Source organism: Nerophis lumbriciformis, linkage group LG10, assembly GCF_033978685.3.
Source record: "Nerophis lumbriciformis linkage group LG10, RoL_Nlum_v2.1, whole genome shotgun sequence".
Classification (NCBI taxonomy): domain Eukaryota; kingdom Metazoa; phylum Chordata; class Actinopteri; order Syngnathiformes; family Syngnathidae; genus Nerophis; species Nerophis lumbriciformis.
In genome coordinates this window covers 4,364,877-4,389,466 of record NC_084557.2, presented here as the reverse complement: position 1 = coordinate 4,389,466, position 24,590 = coordinate 4,364,877, and the positions used below count along the sequence as shown (strand labels likewise).

The 24,590-nt window shown below is 40.6% G+C and overlaps 1 protein-coding gene across 1 annotated transcript in view; it reads right to left on the bottom strand.

The window, feature by feature from the left end:
* Positions 1 to 24,590, bottom strand: part of LOC133612735 (solute carrier family 23 member 1) — a 187,986-nt gene that overhangs the window by 82,146 nt on the left and 81,250 nt on the right. The window contains exons 2-3 of the mRNA XM_061970402.2: positions 14,812 to 14,958; positions 11,228 to 11,385 (exon numbers count right to left, since the gene is read on the bottom strand). Coding sequence (XP_061826386.2) covers positions 11,228 to 11,385; positions 14,812 to 14,958 — 305 coding nt within the window. The remainder of the gene's footprint in view (positions 1 to 11,227; positions 11,386 to 14,811; positions 14,959 to 24,590) is intronic.

The following is a 24,590-nucleotide window of genomic DNA, read 5'->3' as shown; positions in this document are numbered from 1 at the left end:
ATTGTGGAAGGACCCGCTGGAGACAAGTATGGCGGCGTCGTGGGAAGACTTGCTGGAGACGAGGATGACGGCGTTGTGGGAAGACCCGCTGGAGACAAGGATGCCGGCGTCGTGGGAAGACTTGCTGGAAACTAGGATAACGGCGTTGTGGGAAGACCTGCTGGAGGTGAGGATTGCGTCGGAGGAGGACTTGCTGGAGACGAGGATGGCGGCGTTATGGGAAGGCCCGCTGGAGATAAGAATGGAAGCGTCGTAGGAAGACCTGCTGGAGACGAGAATGACAGCATTGTGGGAAGACCTGCTGGAGACAGGGATGGCGGCGTTGTGGGAAGACTTGCTGGAGACGAGGATAACGGTGTCGTGGGAAGACTTGCTGGAAACTAGGATGGCGGCGTCTTGAGAAGACCTGCTGGAGACGAGGATGGCGGCGTTATGGGAAGGCCCGCTGGAGATAAGAATGGAAGCGTCGTAGGAAGACCTGCTGGAGACGAGAATGACAGCATTGTGGGAAGACCTGCTGGAGACAGGGATGGCGGCGTTGTGGGAAGACTTGCTGGAGATGAGGATAACGGTGTTGTGGGAAGACTTGCTGGAAACTAGGATGGCGGCGTCTTGAGAAGACCTGCTGGAGACGAGGATGGTGGCGTTATGGGAAGGCCCGCTGGAGATAAGAATGGAAGCGTCGTAGGAAGACCTGCTGGAGACGAGAATGACAGCATTGTGGGAAGACCTGCTGGAGACAAGGATGGCGGCGTTGTGGGAAGACTTGCTGGAGACGAGGATAACGGTGTTGTGGGAAGACTTGCTGTAAACTAGGATGGCGGCGTCTTGAGAAGACCTGCTGGAGACGAGGATGGTGGCGTTATGGGAAGGCCCGCTGGAGATAAGAATGGAAGCGTCGTAGGAAGACCTGCTGGAGACGAGAATGACAGCATTGTGGGAAGAACTGCTGGAGACAAGGATGGCGGTGCCGTGGGAAGACTTGCTGGAGATTAGATGGGCGGCGTTGTGGGAAGACCTGCTGGAGACAAGGAATGCGTCGGGGGAAGACTTGTTGGAGACGAGGATGACGGCGTCGTAGGAAGACTTGCTGGAGACGAGGGTGGCGGCGTTGTGGGAAGACCTGCTGCAGACGAGGATGGCGTCGTGGGAAGACCTGCTGCAGACGAGCATGGCGGCATTGTGGGAAGACCGACTAGAGATTAGAATGGCGGCGTCGTGGGAAGATTTGCTGGAGATTAAAAGGGCGGTGTCGTGGGAAGACTTGCTGGAGACTAGGATGGGGCGTCGTGAGAAGACCTGCTGGAGACGAGGATGGCGCCGTTATGGGAAGGCCCGCTGGAGATAAGAATGGAAGCGTCGTAGGAAGACCTGCTGGAGACGAGGATGACGGCATTGTGGGAAGACTTGCTGGAGACGAGGATAACGGCGTTGTGGGAAGACCCACTGGAGATAAGGATGGCGGTGTCGTGGGAAGACTTGCTGGAAACTAGGATGGCGTCGTCTTGAGAAGACCTGCTGGAGACGAGGATGGCGGCGTTATGGGAAGGCCCGCTGGAGATAAGAATGGAAGCGTCGTAGGAAGACCTGCTGGAGACGAGGATAACAGCATTGTGGGAAGACCCGCTGGAGACAAGGATGGCGGCGTCGTGGGAAGACTTGCTGGAGACGAGGATAACGGTGTTGTGGGAAGACCCGCTGGAGACAAGGGTGGCGGTGCCGTGGGAAGACTTGCTGGAAACAAGGATATTGGCTTTGTGGGAAGACCCGCTGGAGACAAGAATGGCGGTGTCGTGGGAAGACTTGCGGGAAACTAGGATGGCGGCGTCTTGAGAAGACCTGCTGGAGACAAGGATGGCGGCGTTATGGGAAGGCCCGCTGGAGATAAGAATGGAAGCGTCGTAGGAAGACCTGCTGGAGACGAGGATGACAGCATTGTGGGAAGACCTGCTGGAGACAAGGATAACGGCGTTGTGGGAAGACCCGCTGGAGACAAGGATAGCGGCGTCGTGGGAAGACTTGCTGGAAACTAGGATGGCGGCGTCTTGAGAAGACCTGCTGGAGACGAGGATGGCGGCGTTATGGGAACGCCCGCTGGAGATAAGAATGGAAGCGTCGTAGGAAGACCTGCTGGAGACGAGAATGACAGCATTGTGGGAAGACCTGCTGGAGACAGGGATGGCGGCGTTGTGGGAAGACTTGCTGGAGATGAGGATAACGGTGTTGTGGGAAGACTTGCTGGAAACTAGGATGGCGGCGTCTTGAGAAGACCTGCTGGAGACGAGGATGGTGGCGTTATGGGAAGGCCCGCTGGAGATAAGAATGGAAGCGTCGTAGGAAGACCTGCTGGAGACGAGGATAACAGCATTGTGGGAAGACCCGCTGGAGACAAGGATGGCGGCGTCGTGGGAAGACTTGCTGGAGACGAGGATAACGGTGTTGTGGGAAGACCCGCTGGAGACAAGGGTGGCGGTGCCGTGGGAAGACTTGCTGGAAACTAGGATGGTGGCGTCTTGAGAAGACCTGCTGGAGACGAGGATGGCGGCGTCTTGAGAAGGCCCGCTGGAGATAAGAATGGAAGCGTCGTAGGAAGACCTGCTGGAGACGAGGATGACGGCATTGTGGGAAGACCCGCTGGAGACAAGTATGGCGGCCTCGTGGGAAGACTTGCTGGAGACGAGGATGACGGCGTTGTGGGAAGACCCGCTGGAGACAAGGATAGCGGCGTCGTGGGAAGACTTGCTGGAAACTAGGATGGTGGCGTCTTGAGAAGACCTGCTGGAGACGAGGATGGCGGCGTCTTGAGAAGACCTGCTGGAGACGAGGATGGCGGCGTCTTGAGAAGACCTGCTGGAGACGAGGATGGCGGCGTTATGGGAAGGCTTGCTGGAGACGAGGATGACAGCTTTGTGGAAAGACCTGCTGGAGACAAGGATGGCGGCGTCGTGGGAAGACTTGCTGGAGACGAGGATAACGGCGTTGTGGGAAGACCCGCTGGAGACAAGGATAGCGGCGTCGTGGGAAGACTTGCTGGAAACTAGGATGGCGGCGTCTTGAGAAGACCTGCTGGAGACGAGGATGCCAACGTTATGGGAAGGCCCGCTGGAGATAAGAATGGAAGTGTCGTAGGAAGACCTGCTGGAGACGAGGATGACAGCATTGTGGGAAGACCCGCTGGAGACAAGGATGGCGGCGTCGTGGGAAGACTTGCTGGAGACGAGGATAACGGCGTTATGGGAAGACCCGCTGGAGACAAGGATGCCGGCGTTGTGGGAAGACTTGCTGGAAACTAGGATAACGGCGTTGTGGGAAGACCCGCTGGAGACAAGGATGGCGGCGTCGTGGGAAGACTTGCTGGAAACTAGGATGGAAGCGTCATAGGAAGACCTGCTGGAGACGAGGATGACAGCATTGTGGGAAGACCCGCTGGAGACAAGTATGGCGGCGTCGTGGGAAGACTTGCTGGAGATGAGGATAACGGCGTTGTGGGAAGACCCGCTGGAGACAAGGATAGCGGCGTCATGGGAAGACTTGCTGGAAACTAGGATGACGGCGTCTTGAGAAGACCTGCTGGAGACGAGGATGGCGGCGTTATGGGAAGGCCCGGTGGAGATAAGAATGGAAGCGTCGTAGGAAGACCTGCTGGAGACGAGGGTGACAGCATTGTGGGAAGACCCGCTGGAGACAAGGATGGCGGCGTCGTGGGAAGACTTGCTGGAGACGAGGATAACGGCGTTGTGGGAAGACCCGCTGGAGACAAGGATGGCGGTGCCGTGGGAAGACTTGCTGGAGCCTAGGATGGCGGCGTTATGGGAAGACCCACTGGAGATTAGGATGGCTATGTCGTGGGAAGACCCGTGGGGAGACGAGGATAGAACCGCTGGAGATGAGGATAACGACGTCGTGGGAAGACTTTCTGGAGACTAGGACGGCGGCTTTGTGGGAAGACCCGCTGGAGACGAGGATGGCTGTGTCGAAGCTGGAGCGAGCTTCGCTTGATTGGGCATCTAAGCTGGAGCGGGCATGGCTGCTTGGGCGAGCTCGGTTGGAGCTGGGGGAAATGTCGGCGTCGGCTGACCCGCTACCAAACATGATGGTTCCTCCACTTCCAGTTCCCTCAGCACCTTCTGTTATCAGTCATCCATCCACGCCAAACTGTACTACTTCCGGAGGCACTGGAGCAAGAAGTGGTGCCGGAGCTCACAGCGCCCCCATTGGCGGAGAAGCAGGCAGCGACCTCGGTGGAAAGAGTTCTGCTTGCCCCGCTGAACTATCTACTCTCGTCCTCTATGTCGGGGGTGTCCAAGCTAAGGCCCGCCGGCCAAGTGGAATATACGTTTTGGCCCGCGAGATGTCACCAGTTGAATAAGAAATCTGCCTCCAGTTCCAGTTTAAATCTGACAGCATAAATGCTTCAAGTGTTTTGCCATCTTAAAGGTCGACGTGAGTGATTCAGGTCAATCACCATGAATTGTAGTTTAATGTGTTCACAGCACAGCATTCACTTATATGACCCAATCCAAACAACCTTCCCAGTCATGACGCAGACTGTAACCGACACACAAAGTCAACACAAGGTCACACAAAACGCAACCCGTTCACTAACTTTTGTGGATATCATAAAACATGTCCGAGCACAACACATCATTCAAAATGACACCCATTTCAATCTCCTGCAATGCATGATGGGAAAAATCACTCCCCACACATTTTATCCGCTTAAGTATTGCCGTCAAAGCCGTGTGTCGGCGCGTTGAAAAGGACGCAGAGCAGATAAAGACGAGGTGTCTGATTGCCGAGTGTTTGCCGGCATCTCGCTCACGTTGCTGGCTCTGACCTGCGTGGGCTGACTTGTCCCACAAAAGCCTCCATTATTTGCTCAGGTTTCCAGCAGGAGCCAAGTGGACTCCTTTGTGCGCTGTGTGGGAAGTCGGGCCTGACAAAGAGTCGCCGTGGATGCATCATCTCCCTGTGGGACGTTTTCACAGCACCACCCACAGGAAGTGAGTCCTGCATCCAGTCACCTGGTCCGGACCTCACCAGACACGTCCCAGTCCTTGGTGCAGCACAAATGTTCCGTGCGACTATTGAAGTTCTTCATGAGGATTAATAAGCAGCTTCACTAAATGTTAGACAACGCAAGCGATTAGGGACACATTAGTTATGATTATTGACACCTTAATTACATGTTGGGAAGACTACTACCAGAAAACATCAACTACTTCATTAATACCACGTTAATTGTATGAATACACACAATACAGTATACACACAGTACTGTATACACCCAATACAGTATACACACACAGCACTGTACGCACACAGCACAGTATACACACAGTACTGTATACACACAATACAGTATACACACAGTACTGTATACGCACAGTATCACACACAGTACTGCATACATACAGTAATGTATAAACACAGTACAGTATACACACAGCACTGTACACAGTACTGTATACACACAGTACTGTATACACACACAATACAGTATACATACAGTACTGTATACGCACAGTATCACACACAGTACTGTATACACACAGTAATGTATACATACAGTACTGTATACACACAGTACTTTATACACACAATACAGTATACACACAGTACTGTATACACACAGTAATGTATACACACAGTATTGTATACACACAGTACAGTGCAAACACAGTACTGTACACAGTATTGTATACACACAGTACTGTACACACACAGTATCACACACAGTACTGTACAACACACAGTAATGTATACACACAGTATCACACACAGTACTGCATACACACAGTACTGCATACACACAGTAATGTATACACACAGTACAGTATACACACACAGCACTGTACGCACACAGTACAGCGCACACACACAGTACTGTACACAGTACTGTAGAAACACAGTACTTTATACACACAATAAAGTATACACACAGTACTCTATACACACCGTAATGTATACACACAGTACTGTATACACACAGTACAGTACAAACACAGTACTGTACACAGTACTGTGTACACACAGTACAGTACACACACAGTATCACACAGAGTACTGTATAACACAGAGTACTGTATACAAACAGTATCACACACACAGTACTGTATACATACAGTAATGTATAGATACAGTACTGTATACACACTAATGTATACACACAGTACTGTATGCATACAGTAATGTATACACACAGTAATGTATACACACAGTACAGTATACACACAACACTGTACACACACAGTACAGTACACACACAATACAGTATACACACAGTACTGTATACACACATTTATGTATACACAAAGTACAGTAGACATACAGTAATGTATACACACAGTACAGTAGACATACAGTAATGTATACACACAGTAATGTATACATAGAGTAATGTATAGACACAGTACTGTATACACACTAATGTATACACACAGTACAGTAGACATACAGTAATGTATACACACAGTAATGTATACATAGAGTAATGTATAGATACAGTACTGTATACATACAGTACTGCATGTTACCATGACAACACATGTTGTTGTCCATTTAAAGGACACCTGTTACAGCGTGACCAATAAAGGTCACCACATTGTGGACTAAAGGTGTGGAACAAAAAGTTTCTTGTGTTTGGACGTCAGTCCTGCAAACCCTTTTTTGACAAGTGGGGTCACATCGTTGAACTGCCTTATATGGGCGTGGCCACGTAAATGTTGAGAGTCATGTCTTCAAGGATGACGCAATGTTAGCACGTTTGTTCAGGTGTCATCGATGACTACTTCACCTTCACTAAACACACTGAAACAGTCAAGTCCAGGGCACGGGACTTGGACTTGGACTTGGACTTGGACATGCATGTTGGTGATGTCTCCTGTAAACGTCAACGTTGATGATGTCTCCTGTAAACGTGCACGCTGATGACGTCACCTGTAGATGTGCACGTTGATGACGTCACCTGTAAATGTGCACGTTGATGATGTCACCTGTACATGTGCACGTTGATGACGTCACCTGTAAATGTGCACGTTGATGACGTCACCTGTACACATGCACGTTGATGACGTCACCTGTAGATGTGCACATTGATGACGTCACCTGTAGATGTGCACATTGATGACGTCACCTGTACACGTGCACATTGATGACGTCACCTGTAAATGTGCACGTTGATGACGTCACCTGTACACGTGCACGTTGATGACGTCACCTGTACATGTGCACGTTGATGACGTCACCTGTACATGTGCACGTTGATGACGTCACCTGTACACATGCACGTTGATGACGTCACCTGTAGATGTGCACATTGATGACGTCACCTGTAGATGTGCACATTGATGACGTCACCTGTAAATGTGCACGTTGATGACGTCACCTGTAAATGTGCACATTGATGACGTCACCTGTACATGTGCACGTTGATGACGTCACCTGTACATGTGCACGTTGTTGACGTCACCTGTACACGTGCACGTTGATGACGTCACCTGTACACGTGCACGTTGATGACGTCACCTGTACACGTGCACATTGATGACGTCACCTGTAAACGTGCACGCTGATGACGTCACCGGTACATGTGCACATTGATGACGTCACCTGTAAACGTGCACATTGATGACGTCACCTGTACCTGTGCACATTGATGACGTCACCTGTACACATGCACGTTGATGACGTCATCTGTAAACGTGCACGCTGATGACGTCACCTGTAGATGTGCACATTGATGACGTCACCTGTAAACGTGCACCTTGATGACGTCACCTGTAAACGTGCACGCTGATGACGTCACCTGTACATGTGCACGTTGATGACGTCACCTGTACATGTGCACGTTGATGACGTCACCTGTACACATACACGTTGATGACGTCATCCGTAAACGTGCACGCTGATGACGTCACCTGTAGATGTGCACATTGATGACGTCACCTGTAAACGTGCACCTTGATGACGTCACCTGTAAACGTGCACGCTGATGACGTCACCGGTACATGTGCACATTGATGACGTCACCTGTAAACGTGCACATTGATGACGTCACCTGTACCTGTGCACATTGATGACGTCACCTGTACACATGCACGTTGATGACGTCATCTGTAAACGTGCACGCTGATGACGTCACCTGTAGATGTGCACATTGATGACGTCACCTGTAAACGTGCACCTTGATGACGTCACCTGTAAACGTGCACGCTGATGACGTCACCTGTACATGTGCACATTGATGACGTCACCTGTACACGTGCACGTTGATGACGTCACCTGTACATGTGAACGTTGATGACGTCACCTGTACACGTGCACGTTGATGACGTCACTTGTAAACGTGCACGCTGATGACGTCACCTTTAAACGTGCATGTTGATGACGTCACCTGTAAACGTGCACGCTGATGACATCACCGGTACATGTGCACATTGATGACGTCACCTGTTAACGTGCACGTTGATGACGTCACCTGTATATGTGCACATTGATGACGTCACCTGTAAACGTGTACGTTGATGCAGGCCCGGCCCTAACCAATCTGGCGCCCTAGGCAAGATTTTAGGTGGCGCCCCCCCACATCGGCAGTGAAGTGTATATACTCACAAGAAACCGAATAGCTTTGTCTTTGACCTTTTTTTTACTTAAAGAAAGCAAATTAACAATCAGAATAGTTAACAAGATAAAAAAAATATGAATAAATAAATGAATGCAAAAAATAAAAAATGAATATATGAAATACAATATTTTTTACATACATATTGCTTAATTTACATTAATGATGTGCACTTTAACAACTAGGCTTACAACTATACCTAATATATAAAGGGGTGGAAAAGTGACTATTACCTGCAGGGCAAACATTAGCTAACCAGAAGGCAATAACAATGTAAACAAAAACACCTGCTTAAAAGATCTAATACAAATGTCCCTGAGGAATGTAAGGTGGGAGTACTGTGATTACCTAACGTTACATTATTATTTTCCATAACAATTTAGCCCCCTCCACAATATTAACCCGACGTTAAAACAGAACTAGCTATTTATTGATTAGCAATTGCCGAATCATGTAACATTAGCTTAATGCTAAAAAGCCAGGTTACTATCACATTCTGTAACAGACAAATAATTTCATGTAGGCTAACGTTACCTACCTGCTACCTCTGTCTTTTTCTCGTTTCTCCTCCTCTTCTTTTCTCTTTTTTCTTCCCTGGGCACCTGACAGTTTTGGCCGTTTTGACATCTTGTGTTGATTTTTTGATGTGGTGACGTCCAAAAAGAGTCATGATACGGGAAGGGAGGGGGGGGGCGTAATGTTGTAACAAATAATATTTCTATTATATAGGCTTTACTTTGCATTTTAATTAACGTGGGATTATTTTTTGTATTTAGAAATAATAGTACCAACTTTTTTTTTTTTTTTTCTCCAACATTTGTGGCACTGGCGTGGCGCCCCCTGATGGACGGCGCCCTTAGCATTTGCCTATACGGCCTATGCCACGGGCCGGCCCTGCGTTGATGACGTGACCTGTACATGTGCACATTGATGACGTCACCTGTACACATGCACATTGATGACGTCACCTGTACACGTGCACTTTGATGACGTCACCTGTAAATGTGCACGCTGATGACGTCACCTGTAAACGTGCACGTTGATGACATCACCTGTAAATGTGCATGTTGATGACGTCACCTGTAAATGTGCGTGTTGATGATGTCACCTGTAAACGTGCACGTTGATGACGTCACCTGTAAACGTGCACGTTGATGACGTCACCTGTAAACGTGCACGCTGATGACATCACCTGTAGATGTGCACAATGATGACGTCACCTGTAAACGTGCACATTGATGATGTCACTTGTAAACATGCACATTGATGATGTCACCTGTAAACGTGCACGTTGATGACGTCACCTGTACATGTGCACGCTGATGATGTCACCTGTACATGTGCACGTTGACGACGTCACCTGTACACGTGCACGTTGATGACGTCACCTGTACATGTGCACGTTGACGACGTCACCTGTACACGTGCACGTTGATGACGTTACCTGTAAACGTGCACGTTGATGACGTCACCTGTATATGTGCACATTGATGACGTCACCTGTACACATGCACGTTGATGACGTCATCTGTAAACGTGCACGCTGATGACGTCACCTGTAGATGTGCACATTGATGACGTCACCTGTAAACGTGCACCTTGATGACATCACCTGTAAACGTGCACGCTGATGACGTCACCTGTACATGTGCACGTTGATGACGTCACCTGTACACGTGCACGTTGATGACGTCACCTGTACATGTGCACGTTGATGACGTCACCTGTACACATGCACGTTGATGACGTCACTTGTAAACGTGCACGCTGATGACGTCACCTTTAAACGTGCATGTTGATGACGTTACCTGTAAACGTGCACGCTGATGACGTCACCGGTACATGTGCACATTGATTCCGTCACCTGTTAATGTGCACGTTGATGACGTCACCTGCACATGTGCACATTGATGACGTCACCTGTAAAGGTGTACGTTGTTGACGTCACCTGTACATGTGCACATTGATGACGTCACCTGTAAACGTGTACGTTGATGATGTCACCTGTACATGTGCACATTGATGACGTCACCTGTAAACGTGTACGTTGATGATGTCACCTGTACATGTGCACATTGATGACGTCACCTGTACACGTGCACGTTGATGACGTCACCTGTACACGTGCACTTTGATGACGTCACCTGTAAATGTGCACGCTGATGACGTCACCTGTAAACGTGCACGTTGATGACATCACCTGTAAATGTGCATGTTGATGACGTCACCTGTAAATGTGCATGTTGATGATGTCACCTGTAAACGTGCATGTTGATGACGTCACCTGTAAACGTGCACGTTGATGACGTCACCTGTAAACGTGCATGTTGATGATGTCACCTGTAAACGTGCATGTTGATGACGTCACCTGTAAACGTGCATGTTGATGACGTCACCTGTAAATGTACATGTTGATGATGTCACCTGTAAACGTGCATGTTGATGACGTCACCTGTAAATGTGCATGTTGATGACGTCACCTGTAAACGTGCATGTTGATGACGTCACCTGTAAACGTGCATGTTGATGACGTCACCTGTAAACGTGCAGGTTGATGATCAGCACACTTCCTGCCCCAGGTGTGGCTGGGCGGGGCCATCTCACCTGACGCCGATGGCGGTCTGCAGCAGCGTGCTGAGGCCCGACACGAAGAAGATGGTGCAGATGAGCTGGCTCTTGGCCAGGTTGTTGTCACTGATGCACAGCGGCTCGGCCAAGATGAGCGGGATGGCGATGATGCCGCCAAACGCCAGCACGTAATGCTGCGGAGAGACGCCATCTTGGATGAAACATTTCACCTGAAGAGGAAGAAACTGCAATACTGCTTGTCTACAATGACATTTGTCATCAGGTGTTATCTTCAGAGGGAGACCACACTTCTGTTCCATGAGCTCATGCAGCAAAACAGCATCTGGATGGTCTTACAAAAACTCTTAGGACTTTCCTGTCTAGAAGGTTCTACCAGCTGAGACGTGATCAAGATAATGTCGAGGTTTTGCGTTATAATGGAGCAGGTGAAATGGACAAGCGGTAGGAAACGAATGGATGGATTTGCTAGATGATGCTTGATTATGTGTGTATATCTTGTTTAGCACTTAGCAATACTGCTACTTGATGCTTAGTGTTTGACTAAAGCTGAATCTGTTTAGCACACAGCTTCTAAAACTTGTAGATCATCCTCATTATATTCAGGCTCAAAAATACAATTTTGTGGATCATCATTTGTCCCAAAGTAGTCTTTATGTCTCTCATCAAATCTGCCATGATTAGACTTAGACATGTATGACTTACATCATGTATATATTAAATACAATTATGAATGTTACTACATGACATATATACTTACATCATGTATATATTACATGTTATTATGAATGTTACTACATGACATATATACTTACATCATGTATATATTACATGTTATTATGAATGTTACTACATGACATATATACTTACATCATGTATATATTACATGTTATTATGAATGTTACTACATGACATATATACTTACATCATGTATATATTACATGTTATATGAATGTTACTACAAGACATATATACTTACATCATGTATATATTACATGTTATTATGAATGTTACTACATGACATATATACTTACATCATGTATATATTACATGTTATTATGAATGTTTGTACATGACATATATACTTACATCATGTATATATTACATGTTATTATGAATGTTACTACATGACATATATACTTACATCATGTATATATTACATGTTATTATGAATGTTACTACATGACATATATACTTACATCATGTATATATTACATGTTATTATGAATGTTAGTAGATACTACATATATACTTACATCATGTATATATTACATGTTATTATGAATGTTACTACATGACATATATACTTACATCATGTATATATTACATGTTATTATGAATGTTACTACATGACATATATACTTACATCATGTATATATTACATGTTATTATGAATGTTACTACATGACACATATACTTACATCATGTATATATTACATGTTATTATGAATGTTACTACATTACATATATACTTACGGCATGTATATAAAACATTGATGGAGGTTTTTAGAGTGCTTTTTAGGCAAAATACAGCGACATTGTTAGCTGACTTTTGCTAATGTTTATTTACAACTTAGAATACATATAAAAAGGAAAAACATGTGTTTTTGTGTCACGTGAGGATTGTGAATGATAAACAACGTTCCAAAACAGTGCAGTTCCCTTTTAAGAAATAAGCTACAAGACTTTTGTGCTGAGACAAGTCCAGTTTTTGAGTTGGATTCTTTTTCCTGCTGAGAGTTCGCGTCAGGCGTCACAGATCCTTGTCGCCATGTCGAGTGTCGGCAGGCCACAGACTTCTCTTACTCGAAGAAAACGTGATTCTTTTTGTAAACTAGTAATACGAGGCACAGAATAAGCCAAATGGACGCATGTTTCTTAACCATAGGGCCCCAATAATCATGTACACCCCAATAATTATTTACACCTCAATAACCCTTTACAATTTTATAATCTTAGTACAAATATTTAACGTATTCAGCAATATAATTGTATAGTCTTATAGTACAAATATTAGACGTATTCAGCAATATCATTTTATAATCTTATAGCACAAATATTAGACATATTCAGCAATATCATTTTATAATCTTATAGCACAAATATTAGACATATTCAGCAATATCATTTTATAATCCTATAGTGCAAATATTAGAGGTATTCAGCAATATCATTTTATAATCTTATAGTACAAATATATGACGTATTCAGCAATATCATTTTATAATCTTACAGTACAAATATTAGAGGTATTCAGCAATATAATTTTATAATCTTATAGTACAAATATTAGACGTATTCAGCAATATCATTTTATAATCTCTAGTACAAATATTAGACGTATTCAGCAATATCATTTTATAATCTTATAGTACAAACATTAGACATATTCAGCAATATCATTTTATAATTCTATAGTGCAAATAATAGAGGTACTCAGCAATATCATTTTATAGTCCTATAGTACAAATATTGGACATATTCAGCAATGTCATTTTATAATCTTATAGTACAAATATTAGACGTATTCAGCAATATCATTTTATAATCTTATAGTACAAATATTAGACGTATTCAGCAATATCATTTTATAATCTCATAGTACAAATATTAGACGTATTCAGCAATATCATTTTATAATCTTATAGTACAAATATTAGACATATTCAGCAATATAATTTTATAATCTTATAGTACAAACATTAGACATATTCAGCAATATCATTTTATAATTCTATAGTGCAAATAATAGAGGTATTCAGCAATATCATTTTATAATCCTATATTACAAATATTGGACATATTCAGCAATATCATTTTATAATCTTATAGTACAAATATTAGACGTATTCAGCAATATCATTTTATAATCTTATAGTACAAATATTAGACATATTCAGCAATATCATTTTATAATCTTATAGTACAAATATTAGACGTATTCAGCAATATCATTTTATAATCTCATAGTACAAATATTAGACGTATTCAGCAATATCATTTTATAATCTTATAGTACAAATATTAGACGTATTCAGCAATATCATTTTATAATCTTATAGTACAAATATTATACATATTCAGCAATATAATTTTATAATCTTATAGTACAAATATTAGACATATTCAGCAATAACATTTTATAATCTCATAGCACAAATATTAGACGTATTAAGCAATATCATTTTATAATCTTATAGTAGAAATATTTGAGGCATTCAGCAAAATCATTTTATAAACTTATAGTACAAATATTAGATGTATTCAGCAATATCATTTTATAATCTTATAGTACAAATATTAGATGTATTCAGCAATATCATTTTATAATCTTATAGTACAAATATTAGACATCCATCCATCCATTTTCTACCGCTTGTCCCTTTCGGGGCCGCGGGGGGTTCTGGAGCCTATCTCAGCTGCATTCGGGTGGTAGGCGGGGTACACCCTGGACAAGTCGCCACCTCATTGCAGAAATATTAGACATATTCAGCAATATCATTTTATAATCGTATAGAACAAATATTAGACAGTTGAAGTTGAAGGTTGTTCCTCTGGAGGATGAAGAAGAAGTGGTGTGTGTGAGATGAAGATGGATGTACCTGAAACCCCAGCAGGATGCAGAGGTACCATGGCGGGCGGTCGTTGAGGGCGTAGACCAGGTCCACACCTGAGTCCACAGAGTCCTGCTGGGCCTGCGTGTGCCCCTCCCCCGTCAGCACGCCCGGCTCTTCATTGGCGCCTTTGCCCTGCGAGGACACACAGTACATCACTACACCAGGTACACACACACACATACTTTCATTGAAAGTACACACACGCGCATACTTTCACTAAAAGTACACACACGCGCATACTTTCACTAAAAGTACACACACACACACACATGCATACTTTCACTGAAAGTACACACACCCACGCATACTTTCATTGAAAGTACACACACGCGCATACTTTCACTAAAAGTACACACACACGCATACTTTCACTGAAAGTACACACACACGCATACTTTCACTGAAAGTACACACACACGCATATTGTCACTGAAAGTACACACACGCGCATACTTTCACTAAAAGTACACACACACGCATACTTTCACTAAAAGTACACACACACGCATATCGTCACTCAAAGAACACACACGCGCATACTTTCACTAAAAGTACACACACGCGCATACTTTCACTAAAAGCACACACACACGCATACTTTCACTAAAAGTACACACACACGCATACTTTCACTGAAAGTACACACACACGCATACTTTCACTGAAAGTACACACACGCGCATACTTTCACTAAAAGTACACACACACGCATACTTTCACTAAAAGTACACACACACGCATATCGTCACTGAAAGTACACACACGCGCATACTTTCACTAAAAGTACACACACATGCATACTTTCACTAAAAGTACACACACACGCATACTTTCACTGAAAGTACACACACACACACGCATACTTTCACTAAAAGTACACACACACGCATACTTTCACTGAAAGTACACACACACACGCATACTTTCATTGAAAGTACACACACACGCATACTTTCACTAAAAGTACACACACACGCATACTTTCACTAAAAGTACACACACACGCATATCGTCACTGAAAGTACACACACGCGCATACTTTCACTAAAAGTACACACACATGCATACTTTCACTAAAAGTACACACACACGCATACTTTCACTGAAAGTACACACACACACACGCATACTTTCACTAAAAGTACACACACACGCATACTTTCACTGAAAGTACACACACACACGCATACTTTCATTGAAAGTACACACACGCGCATACTTTCACTAAAAGTACACACACACGCATACTTTCACTAAAAGTACACACACACGCATACTTTCACTGAAAGTACACACACACGCATACTTTCACTGAAAGTACACACACGCGCATACTTTCACTAAAAGTACACACACACGCATACTTTCACTGAAAGTACACACACACGCATATCGTCACTGAAAGTACACACACGCGCATACTTTCACTAAAAGTACACACACACGCATACTTTCACTAAAAGTACACACACACGCATACTTTCACTGAAAGTACACACACACACACGCATACTTTCACTAAAAGTACACACACACGCATACTTTCACTGAAAGTACACACACACACGCATACTTTCACTAAAAGTACACACACACACACATACTTTCACTGAAAGTACACACACACACGCATACTTTCACTGAAAGTACACACACACGCATACTTTCACTGACAGTACACACACACACGCATACTTTCACCAAAAGTACACACACACACGCATACTTTCATTGAAAGTACACACACGCATACTTTCACTGAAAGTACACACACACACACACGCATACTTTCACTAAAAGTACACACACACGCATACTTTCACTGAAAGTACACACACGCGCATACTTTCACTAAAGGTACACACACACGCATACTTTCACTGAAAGTACACACACACGCATATCGTCACTGAAAGTACACACACGCCCATACTTTCACTAAAAGTACACACACGCGCATACTTTCACTAAAAGTACACACACACACGCATACTTTCACTGAAAGTACACACACACACGCATACTTTCACTGAAAGTACACACACACGCATACTTTCACTGAAAGTACACACACACACGCATACTTTCACTAAAAGTACACACACACGCATACTTTCACTGAAAGTACACACACGCATACTTTCACTAAAAGTACACACACACGCATACTTTCACTGAAAGTACACACACACACACGCATACTTTCACTAAAAGTACACACACACGCATACTTTCACTGAAAGTACACACACACGCATATCGTCACTGAAAGTACACACACACACGCATACTTTCACTGAAAGTACACACACACACGCATACTTTCACTGAAAGTACACACACACGCATACTTTCACTGACAGTACACACACACACACGCATACTTTCACCAAAAGTACACACACACACGCATACTTTCACTGAAAGTACACACACGCATACTTTCATTGAAAGTACACACACATGCATACTTTCACTGAAAGTACACACACACACGCATACTTTCATTGAAAGTACACACACACATATACTTTCACTGAAAGTACACCCACATGCATACTTTCACTGAAAGTACACACACGCATACTTTCATTGAAAGTACACACACACACGCATAGTTTCATTGAAAGTACACACACACACAGTTTCACTAAAGGTACACACACATGCATAGTTTCACTGAAAGTACACACACGCATAGTTTCATTGAAAGTACACACACACACATACTTTCATTGAAAGTACACACACAGTTTCACTAAAGGTACACACACACGCATAGTTTCACTGAAAGTACACACACATGCATACTTTCACTGAAAGTACACAAACGCATACTTTCACTGAAAGTACAAATGTTTGTACACACACACGCATAGTTTCACTGAAAGTACACACACATGCATACTTTCATTGAAAGTACACACACACAGTTTCACTAAAGGTACACACACATGCATAGTTTCACTGAAAGTACACACACACACACTTTCATTGAAAGTACACACACACACACACTTTTATTGAAAGTACACACACACGCATACTTTCACTGAAAGTACACACACACGCATACTTTCACTAAAAGTACACAGACACGCATACTTTCACTGAAAGTACACACACACACAAACTTTCACTAGAAGTACACACACACACGCATACTTTCACTGAAAGTACACACACACACAGTTTCACTAAAGGTACACACACACGCATAGTTTCACTGAAAGTACACACACACACACACACTTTCATTGAAAGTACACACACACACACACACACACACACACTTTTATTGAAAGTACAAACACACACACGCATACTTTCATTGAAAGTACGCACACACAGTTTCACTAAAAGTACACACACATGCATACTTTCACTGAAAGTACACACACAAACGCATACTTTCACAGAAATTACGCACACACATATTTTCACATAAAGTACACACACACACACATACTTTCATTGAAAGTACACACATACACATGCATATTTTCACAGGAAGTACACACACACACACACACACTTTCATTGAAAGTAAACAATACAATATTGAATGTACACAAAGTACACACACACACACATATTTTCATTGAAAGTACACAAAGTACAATATTGAATGTACACACACACACACATACTTTCATTGAAAGTACACAAAGTACAATATTGAATGCACACAAAGTACACAAACACACGTTCTTTCATTGAATGTACACAAAGTAGAATATTGAATGTACACTAAGTACATACTTTGGAGGAACATTCCAGTCGCCATGGAAACACAATACTTCTTTTCTTTTCATGTGTATTTTGGGATGAAAGAAAACTTATAAATGTTTGATAATCCAACAAAGATGTTTGCTAAATATTCAACATGTGTTGTCAAATTGTCTTCATGTGCAGTATGAACGTGTCAGCAACAAACGCACACACACACGCACACACACACACACACACACACGCACACACACACACACACACACACACACACACACACACACACACACACACACAGACAGACAGACAGACAGACAGACAGACACATACAAACATTTGGATGAATATAAATGTATTTGGATGTACAAACCCCGTTTCCATATGAGTTGGGAAATTGTGTTAGATGTAAATATAAACAGAATACAATGATTTGCAAATCATTTTCAACCAATAATCAATTAAATGCGCTACAAAGACAACATATTTCATGTTCAAACTCATACTTTTTTTTTTTTTTTTTTTGCACATAATCATTACCTTAAAATTTCATGGCTGCAACACGTGCCAAAGTAGTTGGGAAAGGGCATGTTCACCACTGTGTTACATGGCCTTTCCTTTTAACAACACTCAGTAAATGTTTGGGACCTGAGGAGACACATTTTTGAAGCTTCTCAGGTGGAATTCTTTCCCATTCTTGCTTGATGTACAGCTTAAGTTGTTCAACAGTCCGGGGGTCTCCGTTGTGCTATTTTAGGCTTCATAATGCGCCACACATTTTCAATGTCTGGACTACAGGCAGGCCAGTCTAGTACCCACAGTCTTTTACTATGAAGCCACGTTGATGTAACACGTGGCTTGGCATTGTCTTGCTGAAATAAGCAGGGGCGTCCATGGTAACGTTGCTTGGATGGCAACATATGTTGCTCCAAAACCTGTATGTACCTTTCAGCATTAATGGTGCCTTCACAGATGTGTAAGTTACCCATGTCTTGGGCACTAATACACCCCCATACCATCACACATGCTGCCTTTTACACTTTGCGCCTACAACAATCCGGATGGTTCTTTTCCTCTTTGGTCCGGAGGACACGACGTCCACAGTTTCCAAAAACAATTTGAAATGTGGACTCGTCAGACCACAGAACACTTTTCCACTTTGTATCAGTCCATCTTAGATGAGCTCAGGCCCAGCGAAGCCGACGGCGTTTCTGGGTGTTGTTGATAAACGGTTTTCGCCTTGCATTGGAGAGTTTTAACTTGCACTTACAGATGTAGCGACCAACGGTAGTTACTGACAGTGGGTTTCTGAAGTGTTCCTGAGCCCATGCGGTGATATCCTTTACACACTGATGTCGCTTGTTGATGCAGTACAGCCTGAGGGATGGAAGGTCACGGGCTTAGCTGCTTACGTGCAGTGATTTCTCCACATTCTCTGAACCCTTTGATGATATTACGGACCGTAGATGGTGAAATCCCTAAATTCCTTGCAATAGCTGGTTGAGAAAGGTTTTTCTTAAACTGTTCAACAATTTGCTCACGCATTTGTTGACAAAGTGGTGACCCTCGCCCCGTCCTTGTTTGTGAATGACTGAGCATTTCATGGAATCTACTTTTATACCCAATCATGGCACCCACCTGTTCCCAATTAGCCTGCACACCTGTGGGATGTTCCAAATAAGTGTTTGATGAGCATTCCTCAACTTTATCAGTATTTTTTGCCACCTTTCCCAACTTCTTTGTCACGTGTTGCTGCCATCAAATTCTAAAGTTAATGATTATTTGCAAAAAAAAAAAAAAGTTTATGAGTTTGAACATCAAATATGTTGTCTTTGTAGCATATTCAACTGAATATGAGTTGAAAAGGATTTGCAAATCATTGTATTCCGTTTATATTTACATCTAACACAATTTCCCAACTCAAATGGAAAAGGGGTTTGTATATAAATGTATTTGGGTGTATATAAATATATTTGGATGTATATAAATGTGTTTGGGTGTATATAAATGTGTTTAAATGTATATAAATGTGTTTGGATGTGTATAAATGTGTTTTGATATATTTGAATGTGTTTGGACGTATTTAAATGTGTTTAAATGTATATAAACGTGTTTGGATGTATATAAATGTGTTTGGATGTATATAATTGTGTTTTTGTGTATATAAATATTTTAGAATGTATATAAATGTGTTTGGACGTATATAAATGTATTTGGATGTATATAAATGTGCTTGGGTGTATATAAATGTGTTTGAATGTATATACATGTGTTTGGGTATATATAAATGTGTTTAGGTGTATATAAATGTGTTTGGATGTATATAAATGTGTTTGGGTGTACATAAACGTATTTGGGTGTATATGAATGTGTTTGGATGTATATATATGTGTTTGGGTGTACATAAATCTGTTTGAATGTACATGAATGTGTTTGGGTATATTTTAAAGTGTTTTGATGTATATAAATGTGTTTGAGTGTATATACATATGTTTGGATGTATATAAATGTGTTTGGACGTATATAAATGTGTTTTGATATACTTGAATGTGTTTGGATGTATATAAATGTGTTTGGGTGTATATAAACGTGTTTGGATGTATATAAATGTGTTTGGATGTATATAAATGTGTTTGGGTGTATATAAATGTGTTTGGATGTATATAAATGTGTTTAAATGTACATAAATGGGTTTGAATGTATATAAATGTGTTTGAATGTATATACATGTGTTTGGATGTATATAAATGTGTTTGGGTGTATATAAATGTGTTTGGGTGTATATTAATGTGTTTAAATGTATATAAATGTGTTTGAATGTATATAAATGTGTTTGGATGTATATAAATGTGTTTAAATGTATATAAATGTGTTTGGGTGTATATAAATGTATTTGTGTGTATATAAATGTGTTTGGGTGTATATAAATGTGTTTTGACATATTTAAATGTGTTTAAATGTATATAAATGTGTTTGGATGTATATAAATGTGTTTAAATGTATATAAATGTGTTTGGGTGTATATAAATGTGTTTGGGTGTATATAAATGTGTTTGGACGTATTTAAATGTGTTTAAATGTATATAAATGTGTTTGGATATATTTGAATGTTTTTGGGTGTATATAAATGTGTTTGGATGGATATAATTGTGTTTGGGAGTATATAAATGTGTTTGGATGTATATAAATGTGTTTGGGAGTATATAAATGTGTTTGGGAGTATATAAATGTGTTTGGATGTATATAAATGTGTTTGGATGTATATAAATGTGTTTAAATGTATATAAATGTGTTTGAATGTGTATAAATGTGTTTGGATGTATATAAATGTGTTTAAATGTATATAAATGTGTTTGGGTGTATATAAATGTGTTTGTATGTATATAAAAGTGTTTGGGTGTATATAAATGTGTTTGGACGTATTTAAATGTGTTTAAATGTATATAAATGTGTTTGTATGTATATAAATGTGTTTGGGTGTATATAAATGTGTTTGGACGTATTTAAATGTGTTTAAATGTATATACATGTGTTTGGATATATTTGAATGTTTTTGGGTGTATATAAATGTGTTTGGGAGTATATAATTGTGTTTGGGAGTATATAAATGTGTTTGGATGGATATAATTGTGTTTGGGAGTATATAATTGTGTTTGGGAGTATATAAATGTGTTTGGGTGTATATAAATGTGTTTGGACGTATTTAAATGTGTTTAAATGTATATACATGTGTTTGGATATATTTGAATGTTTTTGGGTGTATATAAATGTGTTTGGGAGTATATAATTGTGTTTGGGAGTATATAAATGTGTTTGGATGGATATAATTGTGTTTGGGAGTATATAATTGTGTTTGGGAGTATATAAATGTGTTTGGATGTATATAAATGTGTTTAAATGTATATAAATGTGTTTGGGTGCATATAAATGTGTTTGTATGTATATAAAAGTGTTTGGGTGTATATAAATGTGTTTGGACGTATTTAAATTTGTTTAAATGTATATAAATGTGTTTGTATGTATATAAATGTGTTTGGGTGTATATAAATGTGTTTGGACGTATTTAAATGTGTTTAAATGTATATACATGTGTTTGGATATATTTGAATGTTTTTGGGTGTATATAAATGTGTTTGGGAGTATATAATTGTGTTTGGGAGTATATAAATGTGTTTGGATGTATATAATTGTGTTTGGGAGTATATAAATGTATTTGGATGTATATAAATGTGCTTGGGTGTATATAAATGTGTTTGAATGTATATAAATGTGTTTGGGTATATATAAATGTGTTTAGGTGTATATAAATGTGTTTGGATGTATATAAATGTGTTTGGGTGTACATAAACGTATTTGGGTGTATATGAATGTGTTTGGATGTATATATATGTGTTTGGGTGTACATAAATCTGTTTGAATGTACATAAATGTGTTTGGGTATATTTTAAAGTGTTTTGATGTATATAAATGTGTTTGAGTGTATATACATATGTTTGGATGTATATAAATGTGTTTGGACGTATATAAATGTGTTTTGATATACTTGAATGTGTTTGGATGTATATAAATGTGTTTGGGTGTATATAAACGTGTTTGGATGTATATAAATGTGTTTGGATGTATATAAATGTGTTTAAATGTACATAAATGGGTTTGAATGTATATAAATGTGTTTGAATGTATATACATGTGTTTGGATGTATATAAATGTGTTTGGGTGTATATAAATGTGTTTGGGTGTATATTAATGTGTTTAAATGTATATAAATGTGTTTGAATGTATATAAATGTGTTTGAATGTATATAAATGTGTTTGAAAGTATATAAATGTGTTTGGATGTATATAAATGTGTTTAAATGTATATAAATGTGTTTGGGTGTATATAAATGTATTTGTGTGTATATAAATGTGTTTGGGTGTATATAAATGTGTTTTGACATATTTAAATGTGTTTAAATGTATATAAATGTGTTTGGATGTATATAAATGTGTTTAAATGTATATAAATGTGTTTGGGTGTATATAAATGTGTTTGGGTGTATATAAATGTGTTTGGACGTATTTAAATGTGTTTAAATGTATATAAATGTGTTTGGATATATTTGAATGTTTTTGGGTGTATATAAATGTGTTTGGATGGATATAATTGTGTTTGGGAGTATATAAATGTGTTTGGATGTATATAAATGTGTTTGGGAGTATATAAATGTGTTTGGGAGTATATAAATGTGTTTGGATGTATATAATTGTGTTTGGGAGTATATAAATGTGTTTGGATGTATATAAATGTGTTTAAATGTATATAAATGTGTTTGAATGTGTATAAATGTGTTTGGATGTATATAAATGTGTTTAAATGTATATAAATGTGTTTGGGTGTATATAAATGTGTTTGTATGTATATAAAAGTGTTTGGGTGTATATAAATGTGTTTGGACGTATTTAAATGTGTTTAAATGTATATAAATGTGTTTGTATGTATATAAAAGTGTTTGGGTGTATATAAATGTGTTTGGACGTATTTAAATGTGTTTAAATGTATATACATGTGTTTGGATATATTTGAATGTTTTTGGGTGTATATAAATGTGTTTGGGAGTATATAATTGTGTTTGGGAGTATATAAATGTGTTTGGATGGATATAATTGTGTTTGGGAGTATATAATTGTGTTTGGGAGTATATAAATGTGTTTGGATGTATATAAATGTGTTTAAATGTATATAAATGTGTTTGGGTGTATATAAATGTGTTTGTATGTATATAAAAGTGTTTGGGTGTATATAAATGTGTTTGGACGTATTTAAATGTGTTTAAATGTATATAAATGTGTTTGTATGTATATAAATGTGTTTGGGTGTATATAAATGTGTTTGGACGTATTTAAATGTGTTTAAATGTATATACATGTGTTTGGATATATTTGAATGTTTTTGGGTGTATATAAATGTGTTTGGGAGTATATAATTGTGTTTGGGAGTATATAAATGTGTTTGGATGTATATAATTGTGTTTGGGAGTATATAAATGTGTTTGGA